Source organism: Macrobrachium rosenbergii, chromosome 35, assembly GCF_040412425.1.
Source record: "Macrobrachium rosenbergii isolate ZJJX-2024 chromosome 35, ASM4041242v1, whole genome shotgun sequence".
Lineage (NCBI taxonomy): Eukaryota > Metazoa > Arthropoda > Malacostraca > Decapoda > Palaemonidae > Macrobrachium > Macrobrachium rosenbergii.
This window is the reverse complement of record NC_089775.1, coordinates 5,230,633-5,258,196: the sequence shown is the minus strand read 5'-3', so window position 1 is coordinate 5,258,196 and position 27,564 is coordinate 5,230,633. Positions and strand designations below refer to the sequence as shown.

The following is a 27,564-nucleotide window of genomic DNA, read 5'->3' as shown; positions in this document are numbered from 1 at the left end:
CACAAGTTCTTAACTGCAACAGATTATCCCGAAGGAATACATTAATATGCAGTAGGCTGAATTCACAGACTTCTAATTGATTGAATTTTTACTTTTTTTGGTTCTAATAAGCATTAATATTCAGTAACCACATTAAAATTCATATTCGGAATCGTGGGTCTGTTGAGAGAGAGAGAGAGAGAGAGAGAGAGAGAGAGAGAGAGAGAGAGAGAGAGAGAGAGAGAGAGAATCTCACCTGACCACCGACGAGGCCTTCCTGTAACCTTGGCAAATCAGTATGCGACCAGTTGCTCTTGGACCAAGGTTCTATCAATTTCAAACTCTCGTTCAATTTCAACTTCTCTAATTGGTTGTGGATAAAGCTTCGTATATTCCACGGTAGGTCGTTGTGCCTGGGAAAGGGAATAATAATAATAATAATAATAATAATAATAATAATAATAATAATAATAATAATAATAATAATAATAATGTGCTTTTGTTGATGTCAGCAGATTTAGTAAAAGGTAATTAGTGATTGTTAGAACTCATTATTCTTATCTCAGTCATTTTATGAATAATAATAATAATAATAATAATAATAATAATAATAATAAATTATATTAATAATGATAAAAAATAAGATAGTTACAATTCCCACTATATACAAACATATATATATATATATATATATATGTATATATATATATATATATATATATATATATATATATATATATATATATATATATATATATATATATATATATATATATAGAGAGAGAGAGAGAGAGAGAGAGAAAATGTAATTTTATTCCACAAAACCACTTAAATGAGTGAGCTGAATAAGACAGGATATTTATTACCTAATTTTTCCTAATTTCTATAATCATGTTTTTTCAGTGAGGCTGTTGCTATCCTCCACTTTTTAGAGAGAGAGAGAGAGAGAGAGAGAGAGAGAGAGAGAGAGAGAGAGAGAGAGAGAGAGAGAGTGTAGAGGAAATTGACAGAGAAACAGACAAGGAAATTCTCAGAGACAAAAGGGAAAAAGACTGTCGTGTTGTTCCACAAATTTTTTCTTTCTTTGGCAAAGGACAGAGGGAGCTATCTCTCTCTCTCTCTCTCTCTCATACTTAGAATTATACATTCAATCTTAACATCTCACAAAAGCCTCAGCCATTTCTCACTATTTTAGCTTGAGAGAGAGAGAGAGAGAGAGAGAGAGAGCAATTCACAAGACGAGAACTTGAAGCGCCGACAACACCTGCTCTGGAGGTCTTCGGCAACTGCCGGGCGGAAAATGATGTCACGAGGTGAATTTTTCTTTTCCTTGACAACCCATTTTGCATCAGCGCTCAGACCAAACACCTTTAATAGATTTGCAATGCGGTCGGCGTCTGGAGTCAACCATTAGAGCTCCTCTCTCTCTCTCTCTCTCTCTCTCTCTCTCTCTCTCTCTCTCTCAGCCTTCCTCCCCTTTCCCACACCCCAAAAATCCCCCCCCCCCATCATGCATTCGCTGCTCTGTCATTAATAGAGTTTGCCAGGCTTTAATAGGTTTCGTGGTTTACAGACGAGGGCAGGAGAGATGATGGGTTTGCCGACGTTAGAATTATGACAATGTGGATATTGGTGAAATGACGTACGTTAACCCGTCCACGAAGTGGCCCTCCTCCCTTAAATTCTACATTGTTATGTCACCCAAAATCTACCTATTTGGTCCAGTTCACCTGGGCCACTTACAGTCAAAGTTTCATAAGAATCCACCCGTAAAGTTTTGCATAATTCTGATATCAAACAAGGAAACGTAGTGATATGTAACCTTCTTAATAAACTATAAATAGCTTCCTTTTCCATCAGAAATTTCTAATTACAGACCCATTAAAAGCTTCATTAAACACAGAAAAAATGAAAAGTATTGTTCCTCGCCATATTAGACCCATCTGTTTAGAGGTCTTGAGAGTGGTATGCAAAATAATACCTGTAAAATATTCAGATTTAGAGAACTGATAAAATCAATGATGATATACTGAGATGTCAGTATGATTTTGTCACAGCACAGTCAAGAATAATTATTGGGAAGCCACTTGCATATGAGAATTATATTTCATGTAGGGACTGATAATTCATGCATAATAATAACGTACGTAAATTATCTATGTGCAGTTTTCTCTAGCAGATAATCGTTCTTTATCTCCAATACTCTTTCATTCCATTTGCCCTTTCTTTTCATATCTCTTTTCCTCCTGTCTCTTAACATTCGAACATTACATACCTTTTATTAGCCTATAATTCCCCATTCTTCACACATGTCCAGACCATCTGGTAACATTCTTATGTCCAGACCATCTGGTAACATTCTTATCTTTTCTTTCACCCATATTAAACTTTTCATCACCAGCCAGTTCTTAGGTTCCATATAGTATACTGCCAATTTACCTACTAAGATTCAGGCTTCATTTATTTTGATGTCTTTACTATCCACACTTCATTGCCATAAAGGAGAGTTGGCTAAACAATACTTGTGTATATTCCCACCTTTGCGTTTAGGTGTACAATCTGTTTGTAATAATCACAAGTAAAAAATGTGCCAAAGTTTCTTCGGAGCAATCGAGTTTTCTGTACATCGTATAATCAAGGCCACAGAAAATAGATCTGTCTTTCGGTGGTCTATATCGTTGCCAGAAGCACGATTATGGCTAACATTAACCTTAAATAAAATAAAAACTACTAAGGCTAGAGGGCTGAAATTTGAAACGTTGGATGATTGGAGAGTGGATGATCAACATACCAATTTGCAGCCCTCTAGCCTCAGTAGTTTTTAAGATCTGAGGCCTGACGGACAGACAAAGCTGGCACAGTAGTTTTCTTTGACAGAAAACTAACTAGTAGTTAACCCCTTTATCCGTTTTGATCCGGAGTTGCCATGGGCCGCCATCGCGGAATCATTATTACACGAAGTGTTGAGATGAGAAAAATTTCTGCCTAAATGATTTTCCACATCGAGTCTCCATCAATTAATTTCGAGAGCTTCAGCCGAAAAATAATTCATTCTAAAAAGAATTTGGAATCATTGCTTCCTTTTGGGGTTGCCAGATGTCACCGTGCATGAAATTCAGAGGAATTATTCGCGAATATTAATGAATTATGGTCATGCGGAATAACTCCCGTAAAATATAGGTTATTAATTTTCAGTTCTATCTTAAATTGAGATCAAGTTTAATATCCTTGATATGGAGTGTAATATTCATAAAGTAATTGATATATGCATGAACGAATTCCTTAGGATTAAACTGATTAATCAAGAGTATAAACTTCTATAGATGCAGAGATTAATTCAGCTTCGTTCGTCTCCTCTCGTAGCCAAATTCAAGCCGGTCACTGTGAATTCAATTCGCGAGAATTATCATTATTATTATTATTCTACGACGTCGAGATGAAATATTCAAACAAACAAATATCGCCAACGATATCCACTTGATCCCGAGTTGCCATCGAGTGAATTCCTGCCATTTATCTCCCAGAGCGAGAGACGAAACATTTTGCTAAATGAACAAAAGTATTTTTTTTTTTATTTCGTGGCTGTTTTCGACGGGAACCAGAGGCGAAGCAGAGTGAAACTGAAACGCAATGAAACGGGAATCAGGCTTTCCCCGATTGCTCGCTTCGTCAGCTTTTGATGTGTGTTTTTTTTTTTTTTTTTTTATGAATGAAGTCCCATTGATTATGTTTCAGATAAGGTTGGAAATAGGTGTGTTGACCATAACATGCCTTTACGTCAGAATAAGGCGATAGATTGCGAGGTGGATGTTTGTGTAGGTTTACGTACACACACACACACACACACACATACATATGTATATATATATACATATATATACACACATACATACATAAACCATTCCACCACCCCTCCCCACAAACACTCTCCATACTAACCTTACACATCATATCTCCAAACCCAATTTAAACCGGATCCCGGATGTGGACAGCTACAAAACCCTCCCCCAAAAATAAAAATTCAGGTCTCTGCTTTTTCGTTCTTTTCGAATGCGTGACACGAATATTTTGAACGGAGAAAGGGGCTCACGTAGAGAATTCAAATGAGCGAGTACTTCTTCAGTGCTCTCAGAGCTGAAGATATGGGGGAAGGAAGCAGGCCCCTGTATCTTCTTCTTCTTCTTCTTCTTCTTCTTCTTCTTCTTCTTCTTCTTCTTCTTCTTCTTCTTCTCCTTCTTCTTCTTCTTCTTCTTAGTTTTCCCCAAGACGACAGGACCGTTTATAAGACCTTGAATGACAAACAATGACTCGGAGGCTGCCTGCCTGGTTCCAATTATGTTTTTGTTTATCCTCGCGTGGGGTGGTCTACAGTTTATGGTGTTTCTCTCAAGAATATTAAAGAATGAAAGGGGATTTACTATTCTTGCTGGCATAAGAATAACAAAGAGGATACCAAATTCTTTGTATCCCAGACTTTAAGTTTTATAAGAACAAGATTTACAGTTCGAAGTTCCAGTAATGTTTGAATCGACGAGACTAGATTCAGTTGCAATCCTCTTAACTTTGTCATTGCACGGAACTGTGGGCTTGACTTTAATTCAGCGTCTCTCAAATATACAAATAAAGCATTCGATGTATAGCCAGTTCTTACAGAATAATGAAATTAATATATGCAGCCATTAAAATTATAAAAAAGATCTTGAAAGCCCTTCAAATATAAACTTAAGAATATTGTTCGTATTAAAATCCTATTTGTTGTCAGGTAAATAAAGCTTTTTGACGAGGAATATTATAAGGTCAGGAAAGGTACTGGTAGGACATGTGACCTTCCCAGGCTCTTATCTGACCTTTCTAATTTGGTTGATGTAATAAAAGAAAGGCAGTAAGAGAAAGTAAGGAAAGTTTAGATGGTATACAGGGGACTGGTCAATATTTACATGTGGGTTACTATGTTAAGTGGTTTGGGATGTGTGAGAGAGAGAGAGAGAGAGAGAGAGAGAGAAGCAGGTGGGATAAAAATAGACCTTTTGAGTGTCTCGTTTGGTCCCGCCGACGTTGAATGACAAGAGAGAGAGAGAGAGAGAGAGAGAGAGAGAGAGAGAGAGAGAGAGAACCAAATGGTCTTTACCACTTTCCAATACAGATGATAATTGGATGTCACGCTTCTCTCTCTCTCTCTCTCTCTCTCTCTCTCTCTCTCTCTGAGACTTTCACAACCGCCCTCTGATAGACAAACCAACAACATAATGCACACAGTACGCCCGGGAAGGCGACACAGGACCAGTGGGCGTGAATTGTCTCTAATTGGCCACTTTACTGGGTTGGAGACCTTCCATGGGTTCAACCAACCTTAAGTCCATTCTTGAAAATTGGGCGTAATTGGAAGATTGGACCTCCTGGCCTTGAATTGACACTGTAGCCATGTCCCACACAGTCCTCCATTCACGAGGACCCATTTGCAGGGTGAATGACGTTCGGGATGAATAAATGAGACGTGTGAAATGAATGCGGTGAAGGGGTGAGATGGTCCCAGGCGACTCCATAGTATTCTTTTTTTTATGATGGATACAAATCACTGTTATCACTGTGAAAGCATAGTATAGTACTTTAGCCCCTTCATTCACTTACAGATATTATTATTATTATTATTATTATTATTATTATTATTATTATTATTATTATTATTATTATTCAGAAGATGAACCTTATTCATATGGAACAAGCCCACCAAAGGGGCCACTGACTTGAAATTGAAGCTTCCAAAGAATATTAAGGTGTTCATTAGGAAGTAAGAGATAAATTAATTATATATTGGAAATTACCCCCTGGGTAATAATGTATCACCAGGTTCGCCTTTGCAAGGTCTGTGGGTCAATTCTTGACGTGCAGGTCACCAGTTGACCCAGCTGGGGTGAAGCAAAGGGCATATTCCCATTTTTAAGTTCCTATAACCTTCCTCTTTTTAAAGGGCATGTTTATAACACTTTTAAGGGTTAATCAGTGTTATGTTGTCCAATTTAGATTTTATCTTTGGGCAAAATCTTCAAAAATCTCATAGAAATATTTGGTGTTATTTTTAATGTTTATCAGATGTAGATCAACACTGAGAGATACTCTTAACTGCGCTTACTTTTCCGAGAGAGAGAGAGAGAGAGAGAGAGAGAGAGAGAGAGAGAGAGAGAGAGAAGAGACCATTGGAGCGATTCTGTCTTCTCTTGATCTGTTGCTGGCTCTCTGTCTCTCTCTCTCTGTATCAGAGAGAGAGAGAGAGAGAGAGAGAGAGAAATAAAAAAATTGGAGGAGGCTTCCAATCTCTGTCAATCCAAGACTACAAAAAAAAAAAAAACATTAAATCCACCAGTAGCATTCAGAGGTCAAGGGTCAAGCACGGGAAAGGTCAAAGAGATATAGGATGCGATAGGTTCTTCTCTCTCTCTCTCTCTCTCTCTCTCTCTCTCTCTCTCTCTCTCTCTCTCTCTCTCTCTCAGTTTTTTAAACCAATAGAATGATCAGTATTAAAAACTCCATTTTGAACTTTGACCTCTGAGTCATTTTAACGTTATGGGATGAAGGATTCTGTTTATTATTATTATTATTATTATTATTATTATTATTATTATTATTATTATTATTATTATTATTATTATTCATTTAGTATCGAAGAAGCTGACTTGTATGAAATTTAAATTCTCTCTTATTATCGAGCCTTCGACCTGCTCTCTCTCTCTCTCTCTCTCTCTCTCTCTCTCTCTCTCTCTCTCTTCTCTCTTCTTCTTCTTCTTCTTCTTCTTCTTCTCTCTCTCTCTCTCTCTCTCTCTCTCTCTCTCTCTCTCTCTCCGTAAGTGAAAACGGCGAGTGGCCGAATCACCACGTCTCATAAATATTCCGGCAATGCAACTGAACTGCAAGGAAATGCAATGCTTACCTCCGTCTCTCCCCTAATTTCCGCCTCCCCAGTCCCTCCCCCATCCCACCCCTGCACCAATTGTAACTAAGGCCTTAGCAGCAGAGACTGGCTCTCTCTCTCTCTCTCTCTCTCTCTCTCTCTCTCTGTGAAAAGATTTTTTCACAAGCGTAGCAAACGATGAATTGACAGGTCAAAGGTCAGAGGTCAGAGCCTGTTTCCCTGTCTGTAACGAGTCTAATTTATACAAGGGAACGTTTAATTGGGGAACATTTTTTACAGGGGCGCTTATACAAGGTTCCGTAATGTGCCCATACCCTCTGGACCACTTCGATCCATCCCATTACTGTAATCAGATCAGCCACTGGTACTACGTTGCCAGTACATTAACCTCTGATCAGTAGAGATTGTCTCACGTTACACGGAATCTCCCCTTCGATACCACTACAGCTGAGTCATCTAACCTGAAGTTAGGTAATAATGAACAGGTAATGATGAACAGGTAATAATGAACAGGTAATGATGAACTGGTAATGATGAACAGGTAATGATGAACTGGTAAAAATGGCACAAGTGAAAAAATAGGAAAAATTGGCAGAATTGAAAAAATATGTTGATTCGTCTATATTGTTACGCCGTGTTCAGTACTAGCCCCTCGGGGATCAGTTGCACTTAGGGACATTTGATCCCCCAGGGGCTAGTACTGAACATGGTGAAACACATTTTGATCCTCCAGGGGCTAGTACTGAACATGGTGAAACTCATTTGACCCCTGAGGGGCTAGTACTAAACACGGTGAAACACATTTGATCCCGAGGGGCTAGTACTAAACATGGCTAAACATTTGATCCCCGAGGGGCTAGTACTGAACACGGCAAAACTCATTTGATCCCCGAGGGCTAGTACTGAACACGGCAAAACTCATTTGATCCCCGAGGGGCTGGTACTGAACACGGCAAAAATCATTTGATCCCCGATGGGCTAGTACTAACCATGGCAAAACGCATTTGATCCCCCATGGGCTAGTATTAAACATGGCGAAACACATTTGATCCCCGAGGGCTAGTACTAAACACGGCGAAACATTTGATCCCCTAGGGGCTAGTACTAACCATGGCGAAACACATTTGATCCCCCAGGGGCTAGTACTAAACACAGCAAAACATATTTGATCCCCTAGGGGCTAGTACTAAACACAGCGAAACATTGTAGATGAGACGGTATATTATTTTCCTTTGTGCCATTTTTTCCTATTTTTTCACTCGTGCCATTTTTTACATGCACCATTTTTTTACCTGTGCCATTATTACCTAAACTCCATCTAACCCTTACCCATTAACTGCCTCTTCTAATCACACTATCCTAGCGTGGCTATGGCTAATAGTCTCGGCTCTATAGTAGTAGAACCTATTAACTATAAGTACTGACACATAGGAGGGTCGTTTGTGCATGCGTTGGTTTATGTGTAAAACACCAGGGTTTATTTATTTATTTATTTATTTATTTATTTATTTATTTTTGGTTTAATACTGTATGTTTTATGTACTGGGGATAAGTAGTGGTTATGTAGAAGTCTGTGGCTGTTATATGGATGGGTATTCTAAATATTTACTTCTTTATTTTTATTATTATTATTAGTTTATTAGCAAATGTAAGGATATTGAAACCTATACATTTATATACAGTAAGTATGTTTATGTATATTCTGCAATTGCATATATTTAGACCCTATATATATATATATATATATATATATATATATATATATATATATATATATATATATATCTTCCTTTTTCTTAAAAAATTGTTATTGCTGAAAACACGTTGCTCCTTAGATTTTCACTTGATATTTTGGGATGAGGCTGCTAGCCCCGTGGCTTACACCAGCCTTGATAGTAGCTCACCATTTCAGACTAACTACCAGGTGCCTAATTCAGGGCTTTGTTCAGTAGAGGGTTAATTAGTCTTGAACTGGTATTATCTTATTCTCGTTCTTTTCTCTCTACCGCCATCTATTCTTCTATCTTTTTCTACTTTCTTTCCCTCACATCCATCCTGACTTTACCCTCCTTTATCCTCATCCTCTCTCCTTATCCTCATCCTCATCCTTTCGTGACCTCTGCTCAAACACTCTGGCTCAACACAGCGCCTCTTTTACGACTCAGTTTCCCAAGACGTACTCTACCTCCTCCTCTCTCCTCTCTCCGTAATGGTGTATTTACCTGAGGCTTCATACCCCTCGATAGCCATCCACTGCCCACCCCCCATCTTTATCAAACCCCCACCCCATCCCCCAACCACCAGAGTCCCCCACAGATCCCCCAACACCAATCCCCAAAGCAACCCGGACCCACCTCTCGTATAGCCTACAGGTGCTCAACAAGACCTTGATGTTGAGAGCCTAGGGAGGAAATGAAAAAAGCAGTCCTTTTGTGGAGAAACACTACTTTTATTCCCTAGGCCCGAGTGTTTACAGTTCTCCGGCGATGACCCTCGAGGCTTTTATAGAAGCCTCTCTCTCTCTTTTTCCTCTCTCTCTCTTTTTCGGTTTTTTGAAGGAGCAACAGATGTCTTCAAAGGAGGTTGGTTTTTCCCCTTGCTTCCGGGAGCTGTGGGGTCCGGGCCTCCTCTTCGCGCGCTTCGTGGTAATAATCCTGAAGGATTGTAATGAAATCCCTAAGGATTGGAATGGTAAGGTTCAAAGGGGGATGTTTTCCATCGCGTTGAATCAAAGGGGGGAGCCATTATCCGGGAATCGCAACCGAGGAATTAGGGAGGTCACAGAAGCAGATTCTGACCTCTTCAAGTACAAAAAAAGGGGCAAGAATTTAATGAAAAATTAACTTCCTTACTTCTGAGGTCAGGTCAACATCCTACACGCCTCGGTGCCTTCGGTAAACCAGGAAATAAAAACGTGAAAAAGATATTTTCGTAGGGAACCGCTTTTAAGAGGCCGCTATGCCCATCCCAAGCCACTCGTGAATTGAAAGTGAAAGAGACCTTTTAAGTGTAAATACAGGGAACGTTTATATAGGAAAGGTCTATGCAGGGAAACGTTTATATAGGAAAGGTCTATGCAAGGAAACGTTTATATAGGAAAGGTATATACAGGGAAGTTCTATACAGGGAACCATTTATATAGGGAAGATCTATACAAGGAAAGGTTTATATAGGTTAGATCTATACGGGGAAGTTCTATAAAGGGAACCGTTTATATAGGAAAGGTCTATACAGAGAAACGTTCAGACGGAAATATGAGGCTAGAGGGCTGCAAATTGGTATGTTGATCACCCACCCCCCAATCATCAAACATAACAAATTGCAGCCCTCTAGCCTCAATAGTTTTTATTCTATTTAAGGTTAAAGTTAGCCTTTATCGTGCTTCTGGCAACGATATAGACCAGGCCACCACCGAGCCATGGTTAAAGTTTCATGGGCCGTGACTCAAGCAGCATTATACCGAGAAACCGGAAGATAGATCTGTTTTGGGTGGCCTTGATTATACGATGTACAGGAAACTCGATTGCGCCGAAGAAACCTCGGCAGATTTTTTACTTGTTTTATTGTATATATTTGGTTTTTTGTTTGTTTTAATTGTTTGTGAAGGAATCATCCGAGTGCCTTCATTGTTTGTTTATTGAAAGGGAGGTATATGATTGTTTATGAAGATTTCATTAATAATAATAATAATAATAATAATAATAGCTCATTATTATTATTATTATTATTATTATTATTATTATTATTCCCCATTTAATCTTAACTGTTATTATAACTCCACACTTATTATGATGTTGTGGTTATAATTATAACCTCATTGTAATAATAATGATAATAATAGTAACGAACTATTATTATTATTATTATTATTATTATTATTATTATTATTATTATTATTATTATTATAATCGACAAAATCTAAGACTGTGTGTGTGTAATCCTGATATGATGATTAATTATCAATAATTATAGAATATTAAACCTTAATTACTGTAATAGAAACGTAATCACTTATGCAAATAAGGTCAGTGTTCTTACGTGCTAAGAATTAACAGCACCGTTACTTATCTTATTCACTTTTCTTTCTTTAACAGTTAATAGCTTGCAATTAAACTGACAATGAATTATGTATGAATACATTTATGCACTGCAAATTCATTTATTGGTGCTCTGTATTCATTAATATACATAAACGTTCATGTATACATACATTGACAAAGCCACCACTTGGGCAACTCTCTCTCTCTCTCTCTCTCTCTCTCTCTCTCTCTCTCTCTCTCTCTCTGTTTACTTTGTCACTTTCTCTTTATGCCTTTCTTTGTATGTTTTGTCAAGCATCGCCTCCAGGGGCATTGGGGAAGGTGGCTTTGGTGGTGGGCCCGGGGGGGGCGGCCAAAATGAGGCATCCTTTCAGCCCAAAAGTTTGTTTGCACTTTAGTCATCGACTCGAAGGTGAAGTGGGCACACTCACTCTCTGCCTCCCCCAATGCAGATCAGAGAGATGAAATCCTAACTAGATTTCGATTTCGGGGTGAACTTGGCAAACACAGAGACGCCATCATTGCTTGCAGAGAGAGCCAGATGGATTCATCGCGCTTGAATTTCTTACGGGGTTTCGCCGGACGCCCTTGCCGGTGTGGGTGGGTTAATGGGATGGGTGTGGGTTGGTTTAGTGGGGTGGGGACATTGGAAAGCTTTTTGCGAATGATTTTCATTCAGCGCCCGTTCGCGCGGTGGTGGTGGCGCGGAATTTGCATAAATCGTGATTTTTGTAATGTGTCTATTTTACTGGCGGGATTTTTGCTGTATTTTTATCTCTCCGTTGCATATTAATTCAGCAATTAGTTAGATATTAATTAGATAGCTGTAAAGGTTCTGCTGTTTACCTACAAAAATTCTAATTCAGTTTAGCCCCTCTGAATTCATCATAGCTAAGAAATACGCTTGGTAACTTCTTGAATGTATAATAAAACATTTTTTAATGTTTTTCGTTGCGGAGAATCTTTGATATTCAGTTGAAATTGTCTTCTGTACCCAACCAACGAGGAACATGGTGTGCATGTTATATTTCCCAAAAGCGAAATAACTGCAATTACAATCCGAGAATCCATTGCGATATTACAATGTTCTAGGACACAAGTTCTAGCGAAATGCAACGCATTACTGCCCTGATACTATTCGTCTTGCATTTTGATACATTTTTATCTATTTGTCACTTTATTAATTTATTTTTTTTTCTTTTTTGATAAGTGGGGTCTCTTCTTTCTGTATTTAACTTTACCTCCTCTTAGTTCTTCGTGATGAACACCTTAATATTCTTTGGAAGCTTCAATTTCAAGTCAGTGGCCCCTTTGGTGGGCTTGTTCAATATGAACAGGTTTCGTCTTCTGAATAATAATAATAATAATAATAATAATAATAATAATAATAATAATAATAATAATAATAATAATGACAGATTCGTTTAAAGGAAGTTCAAACTACAGTCTCCACCCACAGGAATCTTCGGGAACTACATAAACTACATAAATAGAAATTAGCTCAGAATGAAACCTCCATCACAGAACCTTTGACAAAGCCAACTCACTTCACACCCACTACAGAAAGCCGAGCGATTTCCCCTCCCAGAAATAATCGGAAATGAATCTCTCAGAGTTTTTGAATCAATCTCTCGGTGGAGGCGGCTGTGGAGAGCGTCATTAGTGTCATGGCGCCTCATTACGAAGGGGAATGTTATTATGCTTTGTGGTCATTGCTTCCTGCCCGCGTGTCCTCAGAAGAAGAAGAAGAAGAAGAAGAAGAAGAAGAAGAAGAAGAAGGCACTCTGAAACGACGGATTAAAAGGCAATTATGATTTTAATTAGCGTCCGTTGCATCCAGAAATGGCGTCCACAGACTCCATGTGAATTAAGGGGGGAGGGGGTGAGAGGATGAGGGGTGGGGAGGGGTTCTAAGAGTGGATGAGACTGAGTGCCAGGCTGGTGTGTAGGCCTTAGGCCTATATAGGGCCTGTAGTCAATGGTGGATTAGGCATATAGGTAAAACCAGTTGATGTTATTGAGGGATTCTGAAGCCTATTTTCTGTTCACCTCAATTTTATTAATTCTATTTCATATCCCCCTCTCCCTCATTCCTTCTCCCTCCCTCTCTCCCTCCCCCACCCCACCAATCCCCTTACAGAATGAATAAAATGAGATAAACACGAAAATGTTGAGTCTCAGGCCTCAGACTCCCCAGTGGCCCATTAATGAGTAAAGACCCTTAATTCACTCATTAGCTACGATGCTGAGTACGGTAATAACAGAGTCCAGTAATGGTCCCATGATACTGCCATTAAATAGGCCGATGATTATGGTGATGGTACCATATTTCATCAGTTTTGTGAAGTGGCCTCAGTGGACCAGTCAACTGGGTTGAAGGATGTTTGTGAAGTGTGCAAGAATGAGTGTGTTTTGTTTATTGTATTCCAGGCTTAGAACTGAATGAAGGATTCCCATTGACAATTCATTTCTAAATTAGAGTAGATTGCAATTTTTTCTTTTAAATTAATGTATTATTATATTAATATAATTGTTTTGTTGAAAATTGCAGTCTACTCTACTTTGGAAGTTAATTCTCAGCTAGAATCCTGCATTCAATTCTAAGCCTATATGCAATAAACAATAAATACCCAGTCTTGTGCACTTCAACCCAGTTGATTGGTCCACTGAGGCCACTTCATAAAACTGATGAAATATGGTACCATCACCATAATCATCGGCCTATTTAATGGGAGTATCATGGGACCATTAGTGGACGCTGTTATTACCGTACTCAGCATCGTCGCTAATGGGTGAATTAAGGGTCTTCACTCATTAATGGGCCACTGGGGAGTGTGAGGCCTGAGACTCAACATTTTCGTGTTTATCTCATTTTTCTCATTCTGTAAGTGGATTGGTGGGGTGGGGGAGGGAGAGAGGGAGGGAGAAGGAATGAGGGAGAGGGGGATATGAAATAGAATGACTAAAATTGAGGTGAAAAGAAAATAGGCTTCAGAATCTCAATAACATCAACTGGTTTTACCTATATGTCTAATCCACCATTGGCTACAGGTCCTATATAGGCCTAAGGCCTACACACCAGCCTGGCACTCAGTCTCATCCACTCTTAAACCCCTCCACCCGCTTATCCTCTTACCCCTTCTCCCCCCTTAATCCTTATGGAGTCTGTAGAAGCCATTTCCGGATGCAACGAATGCTAATTAAAATCATAATTGCCTTTTAATCCGTCGTTTCAGAGTGCCTTCTTCTTCTTCTTCTTCTTCTTCTTCTTCTTCTTCTTCTTCTGCTTCTTCTTCTTCTTCTTCTTCTTCTGAGGACACGCGGGCAGGAAGTAATGACCACAAAGCATAATAACATTCGCCGTCGTAATGAGGCGCCATGACACTAATGACGCTTTCCACAGCCACCTCCACCGAGAGACTGATTCAAAAACTCTGAGAGATTCATTTCCGATTATTTCTGGGAGGGGAAATCGCTCGGCTCTCTGTAGTGGGTGTGAAATGAGCTGGCTTTGTCAAAGGTTCTGTGATGGAGGTTGGATTCTGAGCTAATTTCTATTTATGTAGTTTGTGTAGTTCCCGAAGATTCCTGTGGGTGGAGACTGTAGTTTGAAATTCCCTTTAAACGAATCTGTTATTATTATTATTATTATTATTATTATTATTATTATTATTATTATTAGTATTTTATTATTATTATTATTATTCAGTAGATGAAACCTATTCATATGGAACAAGCCCACCAAAGGGGCCACTGACTTGAGATTGAAGCTTCCAAAGAATATTAAGGAGTTCATCAGGAAGAAGAAGTAAGAGGAAGTAAAGGGAAATAAAAAGAATAAATCCCACTTATTAAAAAAGAAAAAAAGAATAAACTAACAAATTAATAAATAGATAAAAATGTATTAAAATGCAACACGAATAGTATTAGGGTAGCAATGCATTGCATTTTCGCTGGAACTTGTCTTTCCTAGAACTGTTATAACATCGCAGTGGATTCTCGGATTGTAACCACAGTTATTTCTCTTTTGGGAAATATGTCATTTATGCCATATACCTCGCTCTTTCAAAGGGTACAGGAGGCAGTTTCAACCGAATATCAGAAATACTGTGAAACAAAAAATAAAATTGATTATGAATTAAAGAAAATACGAAGCTTATTTCTTATTTATGTTAAATTCAGAGGCACTAAATTGAATTGTATTATTTGTAATAAGAACTTTGAATGGAAACATTAGAATTTTACAACCTCTCAGTTTATATATATGTATATATATATATATATATATATATATATATATATATATATATATATATATATATATTGGTCACAATCATCAATTTTATGCAAATTAATGAACACCAATATCTAATAAATTCTGTATTCACCAATATTTCCCAATATAATTTCCTCTGAAAGCCTTGAAATCCGAAAAAAGAAATAAACAAAAGAAATCCTCTCCCCCGCATGGGATTCGAACCCAGTTAAACCAAAAGCGAGCCAAAAACAACAGCAAATTAAATAATTAAAGACATAACTTCTCAAATGTATAGAAAACGGAATCCTTAAAGAAAACGGGAACCGGGGTCCTACTCACCCGTCTATGAGGGGGTACTCGGACAAGATTTTCCTCGCGATCTCCAATCTCTTGTCTAAGGACTGTTTAGGGTCTCCCCTCAGGGCCAGGGGCACCCCTACCCCGACCCCTGCAGTAACGGCCACCAGAAAGACGAGTCCCACGAGCCACCAGTGTCTCGTGCCGAGTTCTCCACCGACAGCTGAGGAAGAAGAAGAGAGAAATTTGGTTACGCTTGGTCCAGTCATTCTTGAGAATGGGAATTTCTTTAGGATTGTTGTAATTATTTTTTTATGGGGATGGGTAAGGTCAGGAGGGGTTAATTTGGGTATGATTAGTCCAGTTATTGTTAAGGAGAGCACTGTGGGTAGTGGTAAGGTTAATAAGGCTTAATTTGGGTATGAGTAGTCCAGTTATTCTTATAGTACAATTATTTTTTATGAGGAGTGGTAGGGTCAAGAGAGGTCAATTTGGGTATGTTTAGTCCAATTATTCTTGAGGAGGATAGTAGAAGTATATATTTTTTTTTTTGGTTAGTGGTAGGGTCAATAAGGCTTAATTTGGGTACGATTGGTCCAGTGGTTTACAAGAAAGGAAGATTTTTGCTTGCATAATTTTTTTTATTATTAATACGGTCAATATAGAAGTGGGTAACTACTGAAAACAATCATTATTTTGTAATTTATAAATGGAATTTGAACTCTTTTTGTGGAGAGAGAGAGAGAGAGAGAGAGAGAGAGAGAGAGAGAGAGAGAGAGAGAGAGAGAGAGAGAGAGAGAGAGAGAGTGAACAATCCTGCTATATACTAGAATATATTTATAATAAGCGTGAATATAAAAAGAAAGAAAAATTCATGTAAATATAATTGTTATTATCACTTTAATATATTTTTGTGATTATATTTCCATATTCCTCATTTTTATGGTACTGGGTTTGTAAAGTTATGCATTATTAGAAAACCTTTCGTAAATTATGTATTTCTTTGTTTAAGTCCAAATCAGGAGGCAAATTAATATGCACACACACACACACACACACACACACACACACACACACACACACACATATATATATATATATATATATATATATATATATATATATATATATATATATATATATATATCAGTAGGAAAACTCAAAAAACCACTAAAGATTACCTGAGTCAAAAACCATCCCTGATTAGAAGCCAGGTAGCCCACAAAACCCCACCCGCCCCCAACCTCTCCCAGAGGTAACACAGCTTAATCACAGTATAAAAGTTTCAATTTGGACGTTCAGTGACTCAGTCTCCCCGAGGACATGAGAGAGAGAGAGAGAGAGTATACCCTCGATTAATGACGGGAGGTGGAACAACTTTTCCCTTTTCTAATCCCCTCCGTGGGATTCGTTGCAACAAAGTTGGGTGCCCCCGGGGGATTTTCTTGGCAAGAAAGTGGATTGTTGACCGTGGGATTGATAATCGCTTTTGATTTTGTTAGAGCGGTTTTCTGAAGGGTACGATTGTTGATCGTGGGATTTGTCTGTTTTGCGCTTTTTCTGAAAGAAAACTTTTTGTCCGGCATTTTTTCTGTCCGCACTTTTTTTGTCCGCAGTTTTACTGTCCGCAATTTTTCTGTCCACACTTTTTCTGTCCGCACTTTTTCTGTCCGCAGTTTTTCATCCACCCTCCAGTCATCAAACATTTTCTGTCCGCACTTTTTCTGAGGACGCACTTTTTCTGTCCGACAGTTTTTCTGTCCGCACTTTTTTTACAGAAAACTTTTTCTGTCATGCTGTTTTTGTCCGCACTGGAATTCAACTGAAATATCAAACTGGAAATTGTTCTTATTCCGCTTCTTAATCTTAAATAATTTCTCCGTGAGGGCTACTGGGCTGCAAATTGAGGTTCTTTGCAGCATCCACCCTCCAATCATCAAACATACCAATTTTTTACCGCCTCCGTTCATAGCCTCTTTCAATTACTTTAAGATCTGAGTGCAAGTACAGAATTTTCCTCCTGACACAGACAAACCTCTTACTCTCAGTTTCCTTTCCAGAAAATAAAATCGTGGTCCCAGTGCTTGGCCTTTGTGCTAAATTCCACTTTTTTCCATTCTGGAACAGTCGAAGGGGAGAGGAGATTTTAAACTGGAATTGTTGAAAATAAGTTCAATCAAGCGAAAATGTCATGAATAAAAAGAATGTTTTATTTATTATTTTTATTTTTTGTGTTGTCGTACTTTTTCATTTTAATGTTGGTTTAGTTTTGCCAAGCAAGAATGCAAAGTATTTTCATTATTGCAATATTGTGTATAAGTGTTTTTGTTCCGGTTCAGGTTTAAATTCCCGTGCCTTTGTTTTATGTTCCAACAGGCACACATTCTTCCATCTTACACACACACACACACACACACAACACACACACACACAGTGCAATATAGGTTTTCCAATCCTGAAGCTACAAATGTCCTTTCAGACCTTTTTACTCTCAATATTCTCCGTTGGAGCGTTGAATGACCGAAGAATTTCCCAGTGATAAATGAATTGGAATCAAATTATCATATATGCATTCCATTCTTAACAGTCGAAGGGTGAGGAGGAATTTTAAGAAGAATTGAAAGTGATTGAAATATAAATCAAAGGTGTGATAAAAATTTCATAACAAAAGAATGTTTTAAACGTATTAATGAACTGTCATTTGTGAGGTGGGTCATTGTCGAGGCTTCATTTTAGTGCTGACGGGTTTAGTTTCTCGGCAAAAGAATGCAAAGTCTTTTGGCTCAATGGTTTACGTCAATATTCGTGAATAGGTTTTTGTCGCGGGTTCGTTAAAATTCTCCAATTCATTTATCACTTATATAAATTCCAACGGCGACAATTCACAACGGAGATATACACAGGTAGCACATATTAAGCACATTTGTACTTCACACATTGTATATAAATCACATAAAACACACACATATATATATATATATATATATATATATATATATATATATATATATATATATATATAAATAATAATCACACAATCACGCGTGGAACAGAAATAAATTTCTGACTCACATCAGGATCGAACCCATGTCTTTCAACTGAAAGACAAAGCCGCTGCCAACCGAGCCACACAAATCTTATCTTTCAATTGAAAGACCTGGGTTCGATCCTGATGTGAGTCAGAAATTTATATAGGAACAATCGTTTGCCAATTGGTTCCTTGGTGGGTCGTTGCCTCATTATTTTTTGTTTTTTTTCCTTTGTTTATCGAGTTGACGCCTGTCATGGGGTGCTCGACAGAGTCAGTCAGGTGCGTAGCAGCAACGAGTCAGGCCCAAGGCAGCAGCGAGTCAGCTGCAACAGCAGCAACAGCAGCAGGTATTCGTACCAGACAGTCAGTTGTTTATTCGTAATGTTTTTGGTCAGTTTTTGACCCTTATTTTATTTTTTGGTTTTTTGATTGTTGTTGCTGATGTTAAGTGATTAATTCATTTGTTAGTAACGTTCATTTAATTTATTCTAAATTGAACCTGACTCAACTGTAAATATGTATATAACCTACTGTAAATAAATTAGTTTAAGTTCACTTTTTGGTATTGTCACCTCTCGTCAGTCATTACAGCCCAATTGCTTGTTTTGTTAAGAACCTGTTGATCTCGAGGTAATGAGATCATAAGTATATATATATATATATATATATATATATATATATATATATATATATATATATATATATATATATATATATATATATATATGAGTGTGTTTAGTGTTTGTGTTGGCTACTGAAAAATTCAGGTGAGAGAATTTTAATCTGACCCGGAAAACAAACACATAAAAATTGCATTGCAATACTGGAAATACTTTGCATTATTGCTTGGCAAAACGAAACCAGCATTAAAACCAATAAAAATAAAACAACGCAAAAAATATATTTGATAAATCACGCCATTTATCCATTACAATTTCACTTATTTCAAATTGCCATTTCATATCTTCCATTACTTCTGGTATGCGTCTTTCACAGACGTACCGAGGCCCCTGCAAATCTGATTATCCATAAAAATCAAGAAAAATCTCTCTGAAATTCCTCCTCTTCCTTCGGCCGTTAAGACAAATGGTCTCGGAACTTAAATTCACTGGTTTTCTCTGGCAAAAATGAACGGAGCTGTTTCGGGACGCCATGATGGATCTAATGAGACGGGAAAAGTCAAAGGCTTTTTCCGTTCGTGTGAAATAAAATGTATTTTGCGTCTTCGACATTTTAATGGATAGGCGTGAATAGATTTGTTATGTATCAGTTGAACTGAAATGGGAAACGTCTATTTTATTACTGAATAAATGAGGTGGGGAGTTTTAATACATTTCGAGTGGATAATTATTCATTATTATGCATGAGTTCCGACAAAAAATCATTACCGTAGTGAAAAAGGGGATATAAATAATTCCCCGTTGATATTTAGGTAAATTTTGAAATCTGGAATTTTCCTTCTTTCTTCTGTGTTTCCAGTGGCTATTCTTAATCTGGGCAGCCCTATTTGGTCTTCGTTAAATTCTAGAATCTAGAATTTTCCTTCTTTCTTTTGTGTTTCCAGTGGTTATTCATAATTTAGGCAGGATTTGGCCTTCATTAAATTCTAAAATCTAGAATTTTCCTTCTTTCTTCTGTGTTCCAAGTGGCTATTCATAATGTGGGTAGCCTTATGTCTTATGTGTACAGATGGTCAAATTTATTGTTGCTGAAAAAATATGACTTTGAATCAGTTAAATTGTGTTTGTGAAATACAATGAACCCTAAGGTGGCAAAATCCTGGTTGACCTTGGACCTGAAAGCACTTTCTCTTTGACCTTAAACTTGACCTTGACCTAGCAGGTCGGTTTTGAAGTGACCACAGATATAAAGACCCACTCCCCCATCTCTAGATATCAGTAAGCAAGCACTGAAATTCACACGTAAAAAAAAGTCAGTAATTCCTGTAAAAATGTTTCTTTCTAATCACACGCGCCAGTAATTACCGTAACTGATGTCCTGTGATTTGCTAAGCCCCGGGGGAACTCCCACCGTCACTTACGAGAGGCGCGAAACCACTTAATTACGGCGGAAGCCTTTGAAAGCAAAAAAAAGAGAGAGAGAGAGAGAGAGTGAGAGAGAGAGCCCTGTCTGCAATCAATGTCGCGACTTGCGTAATTGTGTTCCCGCGAATAGATAACGTCGTTGCCTGCGGTAATTTAATGGATGAAGAATTTCCATAATGAAATTTGCCTTCATTTGGTTAGCATTGAATATTCTCAGCCTCTCTCTCTCTCTCTCTCTCTCTCTCTCTCTCTCTCTCTCTCTCTCTCTCTCTCTCTCTCTCGCTGTGTTGCTTACCGCCCGAGAAACCTTCCGGTCATCGGATTTCTTAAAACAATAACACTCGATAAAAACCTTTGATTCCGGATTTCAAGTCTCGGGACCTGGTTTCCCATTTTGGATCCGAAGAAGAGCGCCCGCAGTCATTCCGTATTCAGCCACCAGGGGCGCCGCTGTCAGCACATTGAGGCTGGCCTGACATTTCCAGCGTTAAATAGCTGGGTTCTATGCACCCAGAGACACACACAAACCCAATGTATGTCTGTGTATGTATGTATGTATGTATGTATGTGCATACTTTATTTCTCTGTATGTGTGGTTTCAGAAGGCATTTCTCTGTCAAGGTTGCGTTCCTCTACAGTTGACTAGCTGCCAGGCACAAACATCACTGTTTTAGATCAACAGAGAGAGAGAGAAAGAGAGAGAGAGAGAGAGAGAGAGAGAGAGAGAGAGAGAGAGAGAAATTTATTCTGCCCATTGTTGCGATTCAAAGCCAATATTTATGCCTGACCTCTAAGAAAAAACAATAATTATTCCAATTGGCTCTTATCTCATTAACGCAGCGTCCAGCTGAAGATATGAAGAAGAAGAAGAAGAAGAAGAAGAAAAGAAGAAGATGGAGAAGAGATTCTCAATCCCCCTGAACATCAGATAAACAGAAAGTGAGGAAACTTCTTCTATCGGGCGATAGAGACTTCACGCCGGAGGGAGTGAATTTCCTCACGGAAGAAGAAGAAGAAGAAGAAGAAGAAGAAGAAGAAGAAGAAGAAGAAGAAGAAGAAGAAGAATTTATATTATTGTTCTCAATCGACAGAGGACAAAGGTGGGGGGGAACTTCCCTCCACTTTTGAGGCTCAAGTTTAATTAAGTCTCTCTCTCTCTCTCTCTCTCTCTCTCTCTCTCTCTCTCTCTCTCTCTCTCTCTCTCTCTCTCTCTCCTCGGAAGATTAATTTCATAAGAAATATGATTAAAAATTGCTTGATAAATAGGAGAATTCTGTATAATGGTAACTGTGTATTTACTTCGGATTAAATTTATTCAAAGATATTATTATTATTATTATTATTATATTATTATTATTATTAATATTATTATTAAAATTATTATGAATGGTATTTAAAATATACATAATTGATTATATATAATAATATATATATTATATATATATATATATATATATATATATATATATATATATATATATATATATTGATATGTAATATATATATATATATTGGATGAAAAATCATATGAAAAAATCATGAATGACCCCATTATCAAATGTATACACTAATATCAGTATTATATTATATTTCCAAAGTGTTTGAACCTGTACAGATTCCTCGTTCAGGAAAACCATTCATTCTTACTACAAAAACTGTAAAGGTGTCTATATTTACCTAAATTTTTGTGAATCCTTTTATTTAATCAACTATCTATTCCTTGCTTTGATCCTTCTATTCGCTTCAAATTATCCCGCCAGAATAATAGTCTTGGTAATGAATCATTAAGACCAAATTCCTTCCAATTGAGATTATCTAAATCATCCCCAGGTGATCTTGAAATACTTCCAGTCAATAGGGTAGATATATCTCAGGTCACGCCTATTTAATGTGTCAGCAGTTCCCATCGTTATGTGCATTCCATTCTTCGTTTACTGTTTGGATGAGATTAATCTGGCGTATCGTTAATCAACTTGCTTTAGGCTCGCCTGTCCCAAAGTTGCACATGCTCGTTTTACGCTCTTATTCCACTGCCATAAATTACACTCTGCTCTTTGTTCCGTTTTCAGCTGGTTTCCAGTTAACTGCATTTTAATGAGTCTTTCTCTGTCATATATTTGTTTATTTTAGTTTTCTGTAAAAGAAAACTATTACAGAGATGGCTATTTGTCTGTCCGTCCGCACTTTTTCTGTCCGGCTTCAGATCTTAAAAACTGCTGAGGCTAGAGGGCTGCAAATTGGTATGTTGATCATCCACCCTCCAGTCATCAAACATACCAAATTGCAGCCCTCTAGCCTCGGTGGCTTTTATTTTATTTAAGGTCAAAGTTAGCCATGGATCGTGCGTCTGGCAGCGCTTTCCGGAGGCATGCGACGCACCTTTACTTACCCTCATCTGGGGAGCTACTGAGCGCTGCCCGGTCGCAGCTGAGAGTTTCATACAGCATTATACACTGAACAGAAAACCCGATTGTTTTATATCATAATCATTTTCATTAGTAACTTTTTGTCATAAACTAATACTCAAAACTTGTCAGTCGTTTCGAAGAAATACCTGCGATGCTCATATCGACTTCTGTCTGTCTTTTACTGTTCTAGATAAATAGACAAAGTTTTATGTCTTAATCTAATCTTAATGCAAAGACAAATTATATTAAAAGTACTATAGGTCCTTGTTGCTTATAAAGCTGAGAGTCATATGTCAAATATACGTACTAAAGACTTGTCTGTTATGCCTAGCCAGTGGTGGACAAGATGGGTTGGGAAGACATTTTTTGCCCAATTTGTGCTGAAAATGCAAACTAACCTCGTATTAGGATGTATTAAAAATTTCATGATACAAAATGCATGAAAGCATTATTCATTGTCGTTTCCTGACAAATCAGGAATGTATCTTTACATATGGCAACGCCGCTGCCTCACTGGATTTAGCTGGCAAGGTCGGCAGGCAGTCGCGGCGCACCCTCTTACCCACATGCTTGTGTGTAGCTGGTCTGAGAACCCACTTTTGCAACTGCACGCTGTATCGAAAGCGGATCAAATCCTTCCAGGTTTTAGCGCCTTCATCTTTTACGGTCCCTTCCAAACCTTGTCTCCCTCTATGTTCTGTTTAACCCTTGCCCTTTGATTAGAGATCTTGATCTTTGCTTTTCTCACCCACTGACTGGTCCACTGGAGTAGTGGTTAGTGTTGTGGCATGCCACTGAGATGTCACACGGGGTTCGCGTCTCCCCCAGGGCGATGATAAATCACTGGCTATGTGTCATGATGAGTTACCGCTGCAGTGTGGGGTCTGCTGTGGTGGGAGGTTGAAACCAACATTCTTTGGAAGCTTGAATTTCAAGTCAGTGGCCCCGTTGGTGTGCTTGTTCCAGGTGAATAGCTTTCATTTACAGAATAATAATAATAATAATAATAATAATAATAATAATAATAATAATAATAATAATAATAATTTTTTTTCTCTTCATATCTCTTCTCCATTAGATAGTTTGATACTCTTGGAAAGACCCCTTGCCATCTCTGTCTTGTCACAATTTGGTAATCTTGTAGAATTGGTGCCTAGCTGACTTCAGTCCCCCAAAAGCTTCTGGTAATCCTCTACACTTCTGTGTCCAGTTAACCTGTAGTGTCCTGTAAGCTCTGTTGTTTGATGTCCAAGTGCTTTTTAGGCAACAGTTACCTTTTGTCATTCATTTTATCCCGTTTTCATCGTTTCGTAGTTTGGGAATGAATACGCTTTCAATCTTCAATAATTGTAAGTGATTGCAAATTGATATTTAACATAATTTAACTGCAGTGACAAGGCTGAAATAACTGGGAAATGTTTGAGGTTTCTCTGAACTGAGGGAAAGTGATTTAAAGATTCCCTTATTGTCTCCATAATAATTCATAACATCATGTTAATTTACAATTCTATATTTTTTAATGTTTTGTAATAATAATAGTAATTTCAAACCAGCGGAAAGATATATTTTGGTTATGTTTTCCAAACGGAATTCAGAAGAATGAAGAACTGCTGTAAATATTCACAACTTGAGGCACTCCTCAAGAAGGGAAAAATAATCCGCGTCACTCCAACGCAAACAGAAGAAAATGCTTTGATAAATATAACTTGACGAGCGAGCAGCCGACTCTCTACCCGAAGCGGAGTCGAATCAAGGGCAAACAAAAATGCATCCTTGTTTGCCGAGAACAACAAACAATCTTTGTGGTTTGTTTGTCGCGCTGGGAAAGGAAAATAAGAGGGGAGAGAAAAGTAAAAAGTTTGGGAAAGGTATCGGGGGAAGTTTGCCCAAGCCATGCGGTCCGCTCTGTCAAAAGGAAGCGATACTCAAAAAAGTCTGTATTGAAACAAGACATTATGTTTTTATTGAAGCTTTGGGAGTTTGTGTTCTCTCTCTCTCTCTCTCTCTCTCTCTCTCTCTCTCTCTCTCTCTCTCTCTCTCTCTCAGACACAACAAAAATGATTGTTTCGAATTCATTTTTAAAGTTTTATTTCTGTTGATTTATTTCGATAAGATTTTAAAAGTACTTTCTTAAAATTTTTTCTCTCTCTCTCTCTCTCTCTCTCTCTCTCTCTCTCTCTCTCTGAAATATGATAATTCAATGCATTCTTAACATTTTATTTCTCTTGATTTATTTTTAGATTTAAAAGTATTGATAAAGAAAATTCTCTATTCTCAATTAGTTTAAATAATATGATAATTCTTTTCAATAAGACTTTAAACTTTCTCAGAATACTCTCTCTCTCTCTCTCTCTCTCTCTCTCTCTCTCTCTCTCTCTCTCTCTCTCTCTCTCTCTCTCACATGAAATATGATAATTCGAATGCATTTTTAAAATTTTATTTATATTGATGATTTATTTCATTTAGAGTTTAAAAGTACTTTCATAAAGAAAATACTCTCTCTCTCTCTCTCTCTCTCTCTCTCTCTCTCTCTCTCTCTCTCTCTCTCTCTCTCTCTCTCTCTCTCATGAAATATGATAATTCAGAATGCATTTTAAAATTTTATTTATATTGATTTATTTCAGTTAGATTTTAAAAGTACTTTCATAAAGAAAATTCTCTCTCTCTCTCTCTCTCTCTCTCTCTCTCTCTCTCTCTCTCTCTCTCTCTCTCTCTCTCACACACACACACATGAAATAATAGGATAATTCGAATGCATTTTTAAATTTTTATTTCTGTTGATTTATTTCAATAACACTTTAAAAGTACTTTCTTAAAGAGAATTCTCTCTCTCTCTCTCTCTCTCTCTCTCTCTCTCTCTCTCTCTCTCTCTCTCTCTCTCTCTCTCTCTCTCTGGATGTTAGTAATGCTATTGTAAGTACAATGGGGATCTACAATGAGTCATGAATTCATTCTTTCACCAAACGAATACTGGTAATACAAACGTCACGTATAATGCAATAGCAACTACAGTGACCGTCAAATACAATAGGCACTACAATGCTGTCTATAATGAAGCACTACACAGAGAAACTGATTAAACAATGCATCGTACAATAGGCACTACAATGACATATGCAGTAGTTATTTCGATATGATGAAGGATAATTGTGGATTTCATTAATTCGTACGATGACTTTTGCTAATATAATGAAGATGGTGATTCTTGAATTCTGTTTGAACACCAAAGGGTATTCAGACACAAAGGGTAAGGGAATACCAGATCGTATTCAGACATAAAGGGTAAGGGAATACCAGATCGTATTCAGACATAAAGGGCTAAGGGAATACCAGATCGTATTCAGACATAAAGGGTAAGGGATTACCAGATCGTATATTCAGACATAAAAAGGGTAAGGGAATACCAGATCGTATTCAGACACAAAGGGTAAGGAATACCAGATCGTATTCAGACACAAAGGGTAAGGGAATACCAGATCGTATTCAGACATAAAGGGTAAGGGAATACCAGATCGTATTCAGACATAAAGGGTAAGGGAATACCAGATCGTATTCAGACATAAAGGGTAAGGGAATACCAGATCGTATTCAGACACAAAGGGTAAGGGAATACCAGATCGTATTCAGACACAAAGGGTAAGGGAATACCAGATCGTATTCAGACATAAAGGGTAAGGGAATACCAGATCGTATTCAGACATAAAGGGTAAGGGAATACCAGATCGTATTCAGACATAAAGGGTCAAGGGAATACCAGATCGTATTCAGACATAAAGGGTAAGGGAATACCAAAGGGTATTCAGACACAAATGGTAAGGAAACACCAAAGGGTATATGGACACCAAAGGGTAATGGGATACAAATGGGAAGGGAACACCAAAGAGTAGTTGGTTTGTCAAAGGGAAACAATTTAAACCATTTAAATCCCTATTTTCAGACTATTAAGGGAATTGACAGTGAGTCAGTTAATAGATTCTCTTTCACATTAATTCAGATACACTCACACACACATTCAGATACAGCTGTGTCCTTGGATAAACAACTTCCTTAACAGGGAATCTGTCCCTGGGCAAACAACTCCTTATATCAAGGAATCTATAAAAGCTAAACATTTGCATGACCATTAAAAACCCACATTTCAATACCTGAGTCATCAATTCGCCTCTCCTTTCATTCCAAGACATTTTGAAACGAATTCCCGGGAATGATTCCCGAATTATTCCCGCGAATTATTCTCCAATAACTGATTCCAGTAATCTATTAGATCTCGGGTTTCGTGGCCCATCGACTGAACCGTATATATAATTTCGGTGCTAAACCGACGTTTCTTCTTCTTCTTGATTTACGCGGAACGAATCGAGCCCCGACCGCCATTATAGATTGGCTTTTCTGGCGGTGCCTCGTGATTTACAGCCAATTTCTACTTCCTGTCTCTCTCTCTCTCTCTCTCTCTCTCTCTCTCTCTCTCTCTCTCTCTCTCTCTCTCAGAGCTAAATCTTAATCACAATAAATCACCGGAAAACGCTTCAGTTTCAGACTGCAGTGAATGTTGTTATTTGTAAAAAAAACGGTTCGCCATCATTGTAAATCAAAAGATGA

General features: G+C 37.8%; 1 protein-coding gene across 1 annotated transcript in view; it reads right to left on the bottom strand.

Annotated features, from left to right (window-relative positions):
- The window catches only part of LOC136856423 (dipeptidase 1-like), a 295,422-nt gene that overhangs the window by 30,349 nt on the left and 237,509 nt on the right, over positions 1-27,564 (bottom strand). Inside the window, exons 3-4 of the mRNA XM_067134286.1 lie at positions 15,524-15,704; positions 236-392 (exon numbers count right to left, since the gene is read on the bottom strand). Coding sequence (XP_066990387.1) covers positions 236-392; positions 15,524-15,704 — 338 coding nt within the window. The remainder of the gene's footprint in view (positions 1-235; positions 393-15,523; positions 15,705-27,564) is intronic.